The sequence below is a fragment of the Myripristis murdjan genome, chromosome 22 (assembly GCF_902150065.1).
Source record: "Myripristis murdjan chromosome 22, fMyrMur1.1, whole genome shotgun sequence".
In the NCBI taxonomy this organism is placed as follows: Eukaryota; Metazoa; Chordata; class Actinopteri; order Holocentriformes; family Holocentridae; genus Myripristis; species Myripristis murdjan.
In genome coordinates, this window is record NC_044001.1 from 24176939 (window position 1) to 24193360 (window position 16422).

The 16422-nt window shown below is 41.6% G+C and overlaps 1 protein-coding gene across 1 annotated transcript in view; it reads left to right on the forward strand.

Annotated features, from left to right (window-relative positions):
- babam2 (BRISC and BRCA1 A complex member 2) overlaps positions 1-16422 on the forward strand; it is a 72854-nt gene that overhangs the window by 53644 nt on the left and 2788 nt on the right. The window contains exons 8-11 of the mRNA XM_030044500.1: positions 8818-8917; positions 15354-15424; positions 15573-15655; positions 15904-16057. Coding sequence (XP_029900360.1) covers positions 8818-8917; positions 15354-15424; positions 15573-15655; positions 15904-16057 — 408 coding nt within the window. The remainder of the gene's footprint in view (positions 1-8817; positions 8918-15353; positions 15425-15572; positions 15656-15903; positions 16058-16422) is intronic.

A 16422-nucleotide genomic window follows, 5' to 3' on the forward strand; every position in this document is an offset into this window, starting at 1 on the left:
CATGCGAATGTGTGTTAGCCAGCCTTTGGCCGTGTGTGTGTGTGTGTGTGTGTGTGTGTGTGTGTGTGTGTTTGCATTTTTATGCAGATCTGCTACCCAGTTAGTTTGCCTCCATGTCCTTACTGACCCTTATTAGTCTTTTGGAGCTGCCCTTTATCTCTGAACTGGCCCCAGCACAAAGGGAAAAAATACCATAGAACTGCTACTGTTTTGTTTGCATCTGTGTGTTTTTCTGATTTCTCTTGTCAGGCAAGCACTTGACCAACAGTGGCTGGCAGGAGGTGCTCTTTTCAATGTCAACCCAAATTAACACTAAATTTCTCGCAAAATGATGCATCATAAAAGCATCGTAAAACAATGCAAGCTATGAATACTTTCATCGCAGCTTTTTCTTTACACAGGTTTTCCACGTTGGTGCAGACTGTCATGCCAACATCTGCTCAATGTCAAAATGTTTGCAGGGCCTCTCCTCGGTCTGTATTTCTATGTATCTATCGCTCTTTCCCTCTCTGCTGCTGTCCTGTCTGTCTCACAGTTGTTTGACTTCCCTTTTTCCCAGATTTTAACTTTGCCTCCTCGCTCTCATCTCCCCCTGTTCCCTCCCGTTTTTTCGCATGTCTGCCGCCTGTCTCTTTTCTCTCTGTCTTTCTCTATTTTGTATCGCTCTCTCTCCTCTGCTGATCCCTCTGGCTGATCCTCAAAGGGAACCGAGAGAGTGAGTGGGACTTAAAAGAGAGAGAAGCGCCGCGCTCTACCCGGCAAGGTCGTTCCTCGCTCGACTGAAACGCAGCGAGGAGAGAAAAAAAAAAACACAACACACAGGAGAGGAGAGCTTTTCCCTCTCTCTCTCTCTCTCCTTTTCTTTTTTTCCCTCCACCTATCTACTCCTCTTTCCCTCTCCCGTCACTCCCGAGCTGTTTGATATCTCACTTCCTTCTTCTCCCTTCAGCGGCCGCTTGGATCTAAGGGCTCTGAACGAACACTCGTAAGCCCCCCTGAGCTACGATGTTATACCTCTGTTTCTATCCCCTCTACTTCTCCCTTTCTCTCTCTCCCTCACTGTCTCTCTCTCTCTCTCTCTCTGCGACTTTTCCTCCCTCTATCTTCAAATAGACCATCACTCTAATGTTTTCTGGCTTACAGAGCAGCCTAGAAAAATAAAACATGTCGAAATACGTAGACTGACACCCACGTTTTTACCAATAATGCACAGCATAGGCTGTAGCATCGGCTCCTCACTTTGATGGGACCGTTCCACCGCATTTGCTTCTTTTTTTGTAGAAACTATTGATTAAGAGAAGTCAAGACTCTTTTCTCTTGTAGTCTCACAAGTTCCCTTGCTTCAGATTCAGTTTTTTGGTCCCGTTCAATGTTGATTTGTTATATAATGCTTTCAAGGGCAGCTTATGTCAAAGACTCAAGAAGTGACTTTGTAAAAACGATAATGATCATCATTCCGTGTTGCGCTATGTGGTTTTTGAATCCGGCAAAATTCCAGAGCAGATGTTCTTATAGAGAGCTCAGAATGCACAAAATCTATGTTAAAACGCTAATCCATAATCAATTTGAGTCAAAAGAAAAGCAGCAATAGGTAAAGCAACAGCTCTAAAATATGTAATACAAAAATATGCAAATGTTAAATAGTCAAATGTTGCATTGGAAGCTGGCAGTGTTTACCGTCGGGCTAATTCATTTCCTTTATGACTAATGATGCGGTGGAGCTGTAATCAAAGTAAAGCCAGGCTGATGCACAGTCAGATTGGTGTTATTAGTTAGAAATGCCCTTAGCTGGGGGGTTTTAGCAAGGATCCCTGTGTCTTAGCGAAGCAGGATATCACTGAGAAAGGGCAGTTGTTGGGTCACTAGGATCAAATGGGAGTCAGCTGGGAGTGTGTTGGCTTAGATCCACGTCTTTGGAATCGCACCAAAGAGACTAGTCCAATTAAAGATATGAGCTCAGGGTTCAGCTATTGGATAGACAGAGATTTTTTTTTTTTTTTTTTTTTTTTTAAAGAAGATGCGGATAAAACATGTCAGTCTCTCTGGATTTTTTAACATCACACGAGGCATCAAACATTTCTACGCAGCTAACATTGCAGATAGAGTATCCCTCTGTGAGGCTTTAGGCCACACTATTTTTTTTTCTTTCATTCTCATCATTTTAGAGCTGTGTTTGATGGTACATGGAAGAAGCATTCTCCAGATGGCATATGATGGAGGATGAGTTCGAACTCACTGACACTCTGTAAAATCTCTGTCCAAACAATTTGCACTGGACAATTTACATTTTGTACACTATGTACATCATAATGTGCATTAAAAAAAATAGCTTTGTTTTTTTCTTGTTTTTTCACCATGCCTTTAATTCTGCTAAATTGGTAACAACCTGCACCAATAAAATGCTCTTGTCTTTTCCTGTTAGTGCAGCATTTGATTGTTTTGTCATTGCAATTTGCCTCACATCCCAGTGTGTTTCAGTGTTTTACATAGGCATCTTACAATAGGAACATTGCAAGTAAATTCCCATCAGCTCTGTCTGTAAAATCTGTGGAATCTGTTTGAACTATATTGCTTTTGTGTCTCATCCTCCGCTCTTTTTCGAAAACCAATCTCAGCCCTCTTTTCATTTTCACTTTTACTTCTCGTTTACCTGATTGTGCTCTGCCCATGAGATGAGTTGGATACATCTCTCCTTCCCCCAGAAAACCTGCTGCATTGCATAAAAGAATCGAGTGGGCACCGTCTCTGCCCCCAAACCAGATTTAGGAGCCCAGAAAAATCAACACAGAGAGACAGTTTTAGGCTGCAGTGCACTAATGTTTGTGTATCTGCATTTGCCTTTAGGTGCCTCTGTACATGTGTGTGTTTGTGTGTGTGCGCGGGTGTGTTATATGTATGCGTGTGAGTGTGTGTTTGTGTGTGTGTGCGCTCGCCTGCGTCTGTGTTTGTCCATGTGTGTGTGCATGCGCCTGAGTGTGTGGGTGTACAGTTTGTGTGCGTGTGTCCCCTCTCCAGGGTTCTTAAAGGTGTTTTATAGTCTTTGAAAATCTTTGAATTTTGATCAGGTATTTTCAAGGTTTTGTGAACATCTTGTCACAGTCAGAAATTGTCAGTCTGATAAAATAAATTCACTGCTAACCCAGTGAACACACTCGATAGTCTAAGATGTCAGCACAGACACTTATCACTCTCTCGGAGGCTCAAAGCGCTCCCTGCCACTTCTTCCCCTTTCTTGTCACCTTGAAGACTGTTGTGTTGTTTGTTTGTCTGCACGTCTGTGTGAAGTGGCAGGAGTGAGGTGTTTTGTCATTGGGAGCAGGCTCCTATAGATGTGTGGGCCATCGTTAAGCACTTTTGTTTTTGTTAAATATCTTCAGTGTAACATTTGTTTAACAAAATGATGTGAAAAGACAAAAAATGGTAAATATGATTGCAAGTTTGCAGTATTTTACTGGGTTTCTATAGTCATAAAAATCCCACAGAATTTGAAAATGTGTTTTGCATGCTTGGAAATTTTTTGGAATATGATTAAAAATATCAGGTAAATTTTGTAAAAGTCATGGATTTTTTTTTTTTTTTTTTTTTACAATTTACATGATCTTGACAAGTTACACAAAAACCAGAGAAGGGAGAACAATTACAATTTTATTTCCTAGCTCTTGTAGCACTCTAGGAAATCAACCAGTCAGAATCTAGAGATGTGGCGGTTATTATGGGATGAATTTATTTGTCTTGTGTTTCCACCCCCTTATTCCGCCTGAGAAATGCAGAAATACAATAATGGAAAGTTAGTATATAGTTACAGAGAAATTTTGAAATTTCATCAGCAAAAAAGTCTAGAGAACCTGATTTTGGGAAGTTTACTGTCAATGCGTAATGTATTTTACATATCTTTGCCCTTATTAGAATAAATGGTGTTTATGTAATTATCTAATTGCAGAATTTACAAGCTGCTTTACAGAAGCCATCAAAATGAATAAAAGATTACATTATGAAGGGAGAGAAGCTAGGAAATTGCAATCCAGGAAAAATAGGCTAAAAGAAGAATAGATTGATACATAAAACAAAGATTCAAAAAGCAAATATGAGACAACACAAGTAAAAGTGAGCAAGATCAGAATAATTACATAAAAGCAACTTCAGCAAAGTGTAGTTGGTCTTTGGCCCTCAGACACGGCCACAGAGACTATGGCAACATGAGACTATAGAAACTTCAAAGACAGCTAAGAGATGCGTTTTTTCAGTCCTCTATTTGGCCCATCTGTCTCCTTATTCAACCCATTAGATTTACTATAAAGAGAAAGGAAGACCTTGCAGGGAGTCTCAAAGCGCCGCACCTGTATAATAGTTCACTCAAATGAGTCAGAGAGGGCACCATGAACCTTCTTATATATCAAAAGCACATGGCTCTGCTGCACGGTGCAAATTGCATGCGCCGTGTGCTGCGATTCCTCATTCTCTCCAACCACCATGGGACCCGAGTTCACCCTCAGCCTTTCATCATCCATATTTCCAGCTTGTCATCATCAGCATGACTTCGCTTTGCTTTTGGGGACAAGGAAGTATCAAGGGACCGTGCGCCCCACAATTCAGGGTTTTCTCAGCTACAACATATTTTGATCATCATCTACTAATGAGAGTAGATATTGTTTGTTGCTCGGGGGTTTTATTAATCTGGTTTTATCCAAGTGGAAGAAGAGATTCTGTGGGAGACACTGCAATGCAACGTCGGGACGGTCACCTCGCAACAGCAAGGTTACTGATTCCGGTCATGGCAGGCCAAGGGCTCCTTGTTCAGCCATCGAGGTAGGATAGGATGACATTTGGTCAAAGCAGTCAGCAAGCAGACTCATATCCAGGTCTTTGAAAACGAAGCAGGCAATCAAAATGGAAATGCCACCGCTTTGAAACTCCACTTGAATCTCCAAACATTCCTTCTTGGCCTTATCTTTCGCTCCAGTAATGAGGCGTGTCTGTCTGTGCCCTCTTTCCAATTGAGTCCTTATCTGCTCTCACGCTGTCAGTGATACTGCACTGTCATACACTCTCTCGCTCTCTCTCTCTCTCTCTCACACACACACACACTCACACACACACACACACACACACAAACACATAAACAAACAAACCAAGCTTCGTCACCATCCACCTGAGTCACTGAGGATAATCTCTCGGGTTGATGAAGTCATAGGCAGCCCTGTCACTGTACGGCATGAGTGTGTGTGTGTTTGTTTACATGCGTACATGTGCACTGTCTACTGTAAATATGTCATACAGTAGGCTGTGTTGCTCAGAGGGGTTGTGGTAGGCAGCATGTCCGCATGATGACTCCAGTCTGTGTGGGTAGAGTGTTGAGAGCGGTATCACCAGTGCAGGCAGAAGCCCAGGGACACCTCAGGGTGCCATTTGGAGAAAAATAACACCATTGTATCCACATTCTGAGCTTATACCCACAGGTAGCTCATTGAGGGGATTTTGTGTCAATTCAGATCACCTACTGAAAGTCCAATAACACAGGGATTTGAAGAATTAAAGAGGTGCAGAATTTTCTCATTATCAAATCAGCTGTTTTGGTGCGTTGTAATTCCTGCAGAGAGAGAGCACGGCTGTCACTGTTACAACCTGTAACCCCAGTAATCAGATTAGAGCTTCAAGAAGTTTCAGCTTTGACACGCAGCACCTTTAGGAGTATGTCATGAAAATCCTCCTGCACACAGTCTTCCAGTTGCTCTTCTTCTTAAGTGTGCAAAACACTTGATCGACATTTATCAAGTAAAATGTGACACATTTAGTCAGTCATTGCTTACCATTCTCTGTTCATTTGATGATAAAGTGAATGGCTGCAGGTCAGAATAATGAAGACGTGATTTTGAGCTCTGCTAACTTCTGATGAGCGTCTGTTGTGTAGACTAAATGATGTGATTGAGAATGATCAAAAAATAAATATTATAGTAATCAGCAATGAAAATAATCCTTAGCAGCTACCCTGGTACCACCACTCCTCCCATCAGTAATACTAGATCTTTTTCACAGCAGCCATTTTGACATTAATAGCAGGTAAACACGTGTTACTAATCACATGAATTAAGTTTCTGTTAGACCATTTGGGTGTAACAGGGTCACTGGTGATGCTGCTTCACTGGAAAGACTCTGCTACATGGGACAGAACCTCAATTAATGTCATGAGTAACACCGATGTTTACCTGCTTTTTAATGTCTGCTGTTTAAGGTGTATACCTGAATGTTTTAGAAAATATCTCATCTGTCAGTTGCTTTTTATAGACCTATACTTGGTGTCTGGACTACATTTAATGCATTGTCTAGAAACGTCCTTTGACCTAGGCTCTAAACATACAGATGCATCAGTCAAGTCAACAGAAGTAGCAGCACCCCTTTTTAAGATTAGCAGCAATATCATTTTACTGAATGTTTTCTCAGCTCTCTGTCTGGTAAGTATTTACAGGCATGTTTGTACATTGGTTGTCAGTTGTTTTAATCCCATATCATCCTCGTGGATTGTCATAATCTGCTCAAATGTGGGGTACAGGTTTGAATGCGTAAGCTTACTACCTTGTCTAATCCGCATCCTCAACTTGACCTTGAGATAAAGTGTTGCTCCCTCAAATCAGTTTTGACACCAGCCTGTGTTTAAATGTTTCACAGCCCTGTCACTGAACCGTCTGCACAGCTTGCCTCACTAAAGCTTTGGTTATTTTTAAGAAAACTGTCTGCAGTCGACATATCCCAGTTGAGGTCATTGGGTCTGCAGCAAACTGCCAGGCTGGTTTCAGTCATACTGTAGAACTTCTCCATGGGTCGTATTTTGGATGTTGGGAGACCATAAACATCTCTGTTTTATGTCAGCATTACAGGGCACTGACCTATCAGTTTCCATTTAAAGGAATGTTTTAGAGGCACACCAAAGAAATACAAAATGCAGCACATTTGTTCACTGACAAATCAGTGACGAGCACACCAGTTTGATGTCTAACGTCTGTATTTCATGCCTCTGTCCGCATTTCCATTTGAATGATACACAGCTATTCTTAGATCTGTGGGTGGATAGATGGGCATCATTTAGATTTCCACTTTTCAAAGGCTCTTCTTCTCATCGCTGTAAGCCACTTTGAATCAACCATTTGTTGAAGCACGGAGAAATGAACAAGCTAATGCTAATTATCTGCACAAAACCCACTGTAAACAGTGGCTTTGGAGTTCTCGAGAAAAGGTTTTGATGGCTTCATGACAGTTTGCATGATGATGACTTTATTAATATTCAGTTATGGACTGATTCTAAAAACACTGAACTCGGGGCAGTGCTCTGGAGTAAAAGCTGTTAAAATGTATTGGAATTGTGAAAGAGCCACGGGTGTGGTCGCAGTCCTCGTCAACATTATGCAAACATGGGTCACCAGTAAGAACTTCCTATGTCTTTCAAGGATGACAAATGTAGTGAGCATCCAGCTCCTACACTCTGGACACACCTCAGGCCTGTATGCGGTCAAGGCCAAGTCCACTTTGTTTATTGACTCCATCTCACTAGGACACAGCCCAGTTTGTCCTTTTGCTGACCCTTGTTAGGTCATCATCTTTTCCCATAAACTTTTGCAACTTGGGGTCACGCTGCAGATGATACTGTACTCCACCTTACTCCCACTGCCAGTCCTTTGGTGCCTTCAGTATTACATAGTTTGCCTCAGGGCAACTTCTGTGTTTGCCACTGCCTTTTAGTGTATGAAAATAACAAAATGTGGAAAATAATTCATTCAACTGTGAAATAAAACCAATTTTTTCATGACCTAGGATGGATGATCTGTGATTGACTCGGCGGGATCATGACTGACCTATGACTCAAAGATGTTGTGTTTCACCTTAAGATACTTTTATATGATCATTTCAACATCACACACTTTCTCATCAACCAAGAACATGCCTCAGGGCTGCATCTCAACATATGTGACCTTTGACATTGAACATAGTGTTTCTTGATGCATGCTATTTACATGCATCATGCATGCTTAACCTAGTAAACGGCAGTCATCCACTTCAGCGTTGCTCTTAAGATGACATAATATCGAGTACCCTGTGACTGTCCCACATAAATGCTGCAACGGATGTGATAAAAATAGCGAGCAAAGTAGGAATTTCTATTCATACACAAACTAGCTATGTGTCTTAAAATGAGCATTAAAATCCAATGATCGCCTCTTAAGACCTCTAACTTGGCCTTAGGTTATTCCCTTTCATTTTGCCCCAGAGCAGAAAAAAATGAGGGAAATGACTACTTCGGTTGGTTAGTCATTGAGGAGCCACAGCGGCGGCCTTCCTGATTAAGCAAGCGTGCACTAATCACAAATGGAGCAATGCTGCAGGATTGGATCAAAAGGACGTCAAAAGAATAAATGAGCAAGTGAAGGGGAAAGAATAAGAAGCGGGGGGGCATGAGTCACTTTTTTTTTTTTTTTTTTTTCAATTCTGTAAACTCTATGGACAGTGGCAAACTAATGTGTGTAGAGCTTAGATTTTGTGTGCCGCACATGTCACACTTGTTTCCACAAGGCCAGAGCTGTCCCTTTAATATTTTGGGTGGCGTGGCTCTCATTTTGCCAGAACTCAATTCCAGAAATTAATTTGATTGTTGACACCATGGACAGAACTAAGACAGAAATGTCCGCTTTCATCGTAAGCCTGAGTTAAAATGAGCAGTCGAAGAATGAGGCTACACTCAGACTATATTTGAAATCTATTACTTTGTTCACACAAACTCCATCAGCTGTGTAGTTTTCAACCTAACCGTTGCCTTTCTTGCTCCATCAGCGCTCTGGGAGGCTCCTCGGCACTTCATATCCCAGCATTCCCCAGTGGAGGCTGCCTCATTGACTATGTCCCTCAAGTGTGCCAGTTACTCACCAACAAGGTAAAAACATTTTCAACTGTTTTAATTATGCATCGTGAGGTTGAACCCTGCTTGTGCATGGTGGTGTTTGTGTATATTTTTATGAGGATGACTTTATGCCTCCTTTCACTCTCGGGTCTTTGTGCACATTACATGGAGTTTTGTTACTTTTCATGTGTAGCTGTTTTAAACGACATGAGAGATGCTTTGCGTGTGTGCGTGGGTGTTTGTGTGCAAGTGTGTGAGGGGGTATTTGGATCTTTTGATGCGTATTCAAACTGTACAGTGCACTCAGGAATGTTTGTTATCAAGCTGAAAGTGCGTGCATGTTTGTGTGTCTTCGTGTGTGTACATGTGTATGTGCATCCACGCATGTGTGTCTGGCATCTGCCGACGTGGGTGTACTGGCCGACCTCCATAGGCTGTCTGAGCACTCCTCAGCCGCCGCAGGTTGACAGGTAGAGATGCAGTGTAGACACGATGTAATGCCAGTCGCCAGAGGGGAGGACCCCCCCCCCCTCATCCTCACCCACCCCCTGCACGCTCGTCCCTGCCTGACCTCCACGCCTGTGGTTGTTTGAGCGCAGCATGGTCAGAGCCGCTTCCCCCACCTCACCCTCCAGCGCAGCTCAACTATTCCAGGGTCAGGGAGGCCGCATGTTGAACAGTAGAGGGAATAGCAGATGGAGAAGAGTTGAAAAAAAAAAACTGCTTGTTTGTATCATTGTTTTTGTTCGCAAGTACGAACTATTAATTGCACAGTGCAAGACATATCTTGCCCCTCCTCCACCCAAGCCCCCAGTTTCACCAAATGATTTCACCCGGGGGTGTTGGTGCCGTGCGGTATACTGAATAGTCAAACCAATCGAAGCGCTGCATGTCAGCGCGTGCCAACTGCTGTTACGAAAATCACCATTTCTCAGATTGTAAGATTAAAATAAAATGTACCTGCTGAGGTTATTAGCCGCTAATGACCTGCCTGTAGCTCTTGCTTAATTTGTAACCGGGGAAGGCGCTGACTTTAAAAAGCTCAAAAAGGCTGGAAACAATCACAATGCAAAAAAAAAAAAAAAAAAAAAAAAAGTGAGAGAGAGAGAGGGAGCGGCCAAGTATAAAATTGCAAATTAGGTTTTACTGAAGTAATCCACACACAACACAGTGGTTTGCAGAAATGTAGAACAACAAGACACATAGAACAACATGTCCAAGAAGTGTTTGAAGCACGGAAGGTCTTCTTCAGGCAAACGGTGAATAAACCACTAGGAAGATGAAGGAACAGATACAGTCAGGTGTGGCACTCCTCCTGACTGGTATGTGGAGAGTCAAGGTCCTGTGAACCACAAGGAAAAAAACACAGGTGAAGCAAGAAGATGAAACCACAACAGGCACAAATCTACTACAGAAAGCGAGAGAGAGCACAGGTGAGCCATGAATGAAGAATAACAATGACAATGTCAGTTACAGAAAACAAGACAGGTCCTGTAATAAAGATAAATTGGGTAAATTCTCGATAAATTCTCGGCCCCCATTTCTCACAGTATTCACACAGCTGCAGTGACCTCAGATTTCGGGACACTGAGCAGGCGAAGGTGAGGCACACTGGATTTATTGCCCCGCATTTGTTGCGTTATACGGCTTGGATGACTAACTTACCTCCCTTTGTTTGAATGAGACATGTTGTGGCTATCCCATGTTATTATTAAAAGCTATGACTGGCTGATTATGATTCTGTTTGGATGACTGCAGCACTTGTTGATTGCATCACCCTAGCAGATAGGCCTAAAAGTTTTTTTTTTTTTTTTTTTTTATTGGAACCCACCTTGTTCTAATCCTACAATCTCTTTCTGATGTGATGTTTCTGGCAACACAATCAGCACACACAAGGAAAGGCTTCAGCTGCGTTCAGTCATTATTCATCCTTACTAATCATTGCACTTACTCATTTGACCTGAAAGTGAGAGCGAGATAGGAAAATTCTCTATATGGCTGCAAAAAGAGAATAATTAATAATAATAAATTAGGAAGGCTTTTGCTGTTCTCTAAGCTGGTCTGTTATGTGCTCTCTAGAGCTCATTGCCACTCCAATAAAAAGCAATTAGTACTATTGTATTTTACTTTGGCCCCATTTACACCTAGTATTCAAAAACAGTCTGTATCCAAACCTGCTATCAAACTCTGATCGCACCTTTGCATTTAAATTTTTCTGGTGTTCTTGTGTTCTTGTTGTTTCATTCTGTCCGCAGTGTGAACAGTTCTCTTTTTTGTAAGCGCTATGCAAAACAGGCATGGAGGAATCATTGTCTACAAAATAAAAAATGGCAGGTGTAGTGTCAATAAACGTGGAACTGTAGAGCCTCTGTTGACTTTTGATTTGAGGCATCGAGGGTTGCCGTTTACGACTCTTTCACACTAAGCAACAGGAAAGATGACGCGTTTCTGCTGCTGTGAACGCTGCCACAGCGACTGCTCGGAGGAGGCAAAGGACTCGATGACTGGTGGGAGAGGATCGTGCCAGAATTTGTCAGCGTATTTGAGTGGATGGCAAACTTCAGAGTGAGTCAAGACGCTTCCATCCTGTGGGCGGGACTTTCTCATTATTATGAGCACACAGTCCAGATTGCATTTACACCTGGCTGGCTCTGGCTGAGATCCGATTGCAGTGCGAGCCACGCCACCTCCGCAGACAGATCTAACCACATTCCAATTGCTTACTGTGTGTGTTTACACCCAGCATTAATGTGTGTTTTTTCTCATCCAGATAAGATACCCGGATGCAGATCGCATTTTAAGATTAGGTTAAAATGTGTTACAATGCAGATTTTAACTGAAATAAAACTCTTTGCAATGTTTTGATACTCACAGCCATTAGATGTGATCGTTATTACCAAACAGCATGGATTTAGAAATTGAAATTGGGTAATGGATCATCAAGCGCCATATGAAATATGAAACTTGGAGGAGGCGTGAATGATTGCGTGCACAAGTGACAGAGAGGAGAGTTTTCTTAATAACACAGCAGGAAGCACTTCCGGTCGTATTGCATCACTTTCCCCGGGGACACATGCACAAACACAATAAATGGATGCGCGGGCGAGGAGTCATGGGTGCGGGCAACTTGAATACCTGCAGAGCAAGATCACCTGTCTTTCATCTCTCCAACCTCCAGGCAGCCAATGGAGTGGCTTCGCTTCATATTGCCATGACAATGGGGGCGGGCAAAAGGGGTGGGGGATCCTTCTCTCAGTGTGGGTGTGTAGGATCAGTGATCCACAGTTCCTCTGACAGACACACACAGTAACTAAACAAACAACGCCTTTTGAGTATGTGGCCCTGCTGCTTTTGAGAAAGCTAAATTGCCTCCCCCACTGTCCCATGTAAACAAAACTGAATAGTGAATAGGAGTGTGAGTCACATCGTGTGTGTGTGCACACGCGAGCCTGTGTTTAAGAGCTCTTGCCGAGATGAGACCAGTCACACATGACTGTGTGTATCAGAGATTACTACTTTCCCCTTTCAGAAACTGCTGTCATTCATACATGGTTGCAATGAGTAATCACAACCATACAGCAGTAGTAGGTAAAGCAAGGCTGTCTCCAGCACCATCCATGATACATCCTGTCCTCAATTGAACCTCACAGTGTTACCAGAGAAGGTTTTTGAGATGGTATGAATGACTAAAACGCATACTACTGGGCCACCTTGTCATAAGATGAAACATACAGGCATGCACATTCTGATTCATGCTGTTCAGTCCAATTTGCAGCGACATGAAATGCCAATTCAAATGTAATGAGAAAGAATCCCCACAAAGGTGTCGAATTTCACATTATTTGTCTGTTTTTCCAAAATAGTTTGGATGTCTAATAAAGGAAATTCTCCCTAAAACACTAACAAACATGATTTTTTTCATAATAAATGTAATTGTAGCTGTATTGAGAATAACTGCCAGTGACGTCAACAGATTAACCTTTAGCTTGTTAGTTTTGGAATAACAACAATCCAACATAAAACAGCACAATTGCACCATAAAGGCAATATAAATCGCCAGTCCAAGGTTTTAAAGGTTTTAAATTTTTCTTTAAGACTGATGTGGTTATGATGTGTTTCATGTGTGTGATATCAAATAATCTAGATGGAGCCAGGCCGGTTTCTCCAGCCTGGCTCTGATGCCATGCTCAATCAGCATCGTGCTAAGGTTTAGCCCGGCTAGGCCGATGCAGCCGGTCACCTTCATGGTGCAGGCTGGCCGGCCAGCTGACCGCAGGCCTTCTCACCTGCCCAGGACGCTCAGCAGTCAAACGAGCCCCAAGCTTCTCCTCCTAGGACTTAAAGATAATAGTTAATCACACCTGTCAACATGCACTAAACACACGTTGGTCATGTGTTCACAAGAGGAGAACTTGTCTATTTGTTTGTGTAGATTTGAACCTGCAGAGGTTGTTGTGGGATTACAGTCAGAGGGGTATTCGAATTTTGGGGTTGTCATGTTTCATCAGCCCAAATTCTAGCTGAATCAGTCACGCGTGGTTTTCATTTAGGCTTTTATGTATTTTGGACAAATATTGTCCATATTATCATCAAAGCTAATTGCAGAGGTGTGCTATGCCTGCTAGGGCTAAATAGCCAGCATTAAGGCAGGATCTTACATACAAGGATTAGCTGCAAATCAGGTCAAATCAGCAAGCGGCCGGGTTAGGACAGTGACCGCCCAGCTGTCTCAAAACCAGCCCTTGAATTGGTAGAAATGGTTGACACACATCCACTATTCCTGTGCCATTAATGACACACCTTTGTAATACACATGAGTATTATGTTATTATATCATTACAAAGAGTAGGTGTGTTTCTGACAGCTTCATACAAGTTAAAACAGCTGAACACTTCCAGATAACTGTTGATTTTAACCATCAAGCTAATCTGTTCCTCCCATCTGACATGAAGGCAACACGAAATCAGGCATGGAAGTCGAGTTTCATCTTGTTTTTTTGCTTTTCAAATGGATTCTAAATGTTTTCAAACTAATGTGTTGAAAGAAAGCCAAGGTAGTCATTTTTTCTTATTAAAAACAATTATGAAAGCCCTTGGAAAAGTTAAAATGTCTTGTAAGTCTTGTCACTCTTCACCAAGCACTGGCAAGTCTTAAAAAGTCTTGTTGTTTAAGATAAATCTTAAACAATAAAAAATTATTTCTGCTGACTCAAGTGTAAACATGCAAGCAATGGGCTTATTTTTCAATCTTAAGTTGTATTTTGATGACATAAAACTAAACAGTGGTCTTCACATTTGGGGATATCTGGGTAGTTAAAATGTAAGCTGAACACAATAATTTTCTATTTTTAAAATGCTATTTTGTTTCATTTCCATGAGTTGCATTACATCCCTTGCACTTGCAGTTCACAGTTACTTTGATCTGCATGCATTGCCGTTCTGTTTAACAGAACAGGGTCAATATGCCGAAGACACTTTGTTTCCATTGCATATGCTTTCATGCATAACTGGATATCACATCCATAAACAGATCGTTTCCAAGTGCCCATTTCCCTTTGCTGCTCATGTACAGTTATACAACTTTGATTAGCTATTTCATTATTATTATATTATATTATATTATATTATATGGTCATTATTATTATTATTATTATTATTATTATTATTATTATCATCATTACTATTATTATTATTATTATTATTATCATCATTATTATTATCATTATTATTATTATTATTATGTTGTATTATAACAGAAATATTCCGGAAGTATTCAGTATTCAGTATTTAAGATTGCAAAATAAAAATGCAGTGATCCACAGTTCTGTAATACACCATTGACTTTCCTACAGCTCAATGAAGTTCCCTTTATTTCTTGTTTGAAATACCTAAGTGTTTGAAAATTGCTCCTTTGTCCAGTGGAGATTTTTTTTGGGATAGAAATAGTCTAAACAAGAATATGAAATCACTCCATAACACTGCATAAATTTATTTTTTTATGGACAATTTCTAACCCTTTTTACATTTTTAAACACTTGTATTATTTTGTTTTTTGTTTCTTTTTTGTTTTGTTTCATTTTTTTTTTTTTTTTTTTACATTTTTCTTTCTTTTGAGCTGCTTTTTTTCCCCAACCACCTCGCTTGTGACCATGACCCGCCAATTGAGATCACTGCAATCACTGCTGTAAACTGTTAAATAGAGCTGAACTGGCAAAGATACCTCTCTGCTGAAGAGAAAGGTATAGTTGGTAGAGTCATATTGGTTGAGTCACAGTGGATCTATGTAGCGCTTTTATTTCTCATGTTTTAACTCAGATCATCTTCCAGCGTCCTGTCAGACAACCTTTGTGCAGTACTAAGACAGTAGCAGTCCCATGGAGCAACTGATGGTGTCCAAATCCTGTTTTTTCCTGTTTCTTTTTGCTGTGCCTCTGTCTATAGCAACCACTGCACTGTGTGTCTCTCTCCAGGTGCAGTACGTGATCCAAGGCTATCACAAGAGGAGGGAGTACATCGCTGCCTTCCTCAGCCACTTTGGCATGTGAGTCGACTATCAAAGAACTCGTCTATCACCACGTGTTATCCTGTCATCCTGTCATCGCATCAGTGACTGCCTCTGCGTGTGTAAAAGAAAGTCCGCAGGTGGGAAATGACATCCAGTGATATATTGCTGTTGTGTGTTTTTGCAGGGGTGTGGTGGAGTACGATGCTGAGGGGTTCACAAAGCTCACCCTTCTGCTCATGTGGAAAGACTTTTGCTTCCTGGTCCACGGTACGAGCATCACAAAACACACACATACACGCACACACATGCACACGCACACACTCACTATCACCCCCCAGCCCCTCCAGCTGTCACCATTCCCTGTCTAGCTGTCACACACACTCCTAACTCTTAGACACAAACATGCTGGGGCCAGTTTTTATTGATCTGCTCACATCATCAGTGCTGCAGTTATTTTAATAGCCTCTTTCTCCCTCCCTCCCTCTCTCCCTCTCTCTCTCCTCTCTTTCTATCAGTGGACCTCCCGCTGTACTTCCCCAGGGATCAGCCCACTCTGACCTTCCAGTCTGTCTACCACTTCACCAACAGCGGCCAGCTCTATTCTCAGGTGCAGAAGTCGTATCCCTATAGCCCGCGCTGGGACGGCAACGAGATGGCCAAGAGGGCCAAGTAAGTGGACCCGTCAGAGTCAGTTAGGGATTCAGTCATTGCATCAGTGCATCCATTATGAATTCTTCCATTTCAACTGAATCAATCTGCTACAGGGAAAAAATAGAAGGAATCGCTCTGCCTGAATCGATAGGAAATGCATTCACACTTTGCAGGGACTTTGGACTGGTTTCGTTCTTATTGGGTGTTTTTGTTATAGAATTAATTATATTGAAGTAATTTTTTCACATTACAAAATAAAAAAGGGAATCTCTTACATTATTGCATGTGTTTATTTAACTGATATAAATTTTGGCTGTAAGTGCTGAATAAAATCAATGATTCAAATCGTGGTTTACAAGCTAAAATCCAATAAAATCAATCAG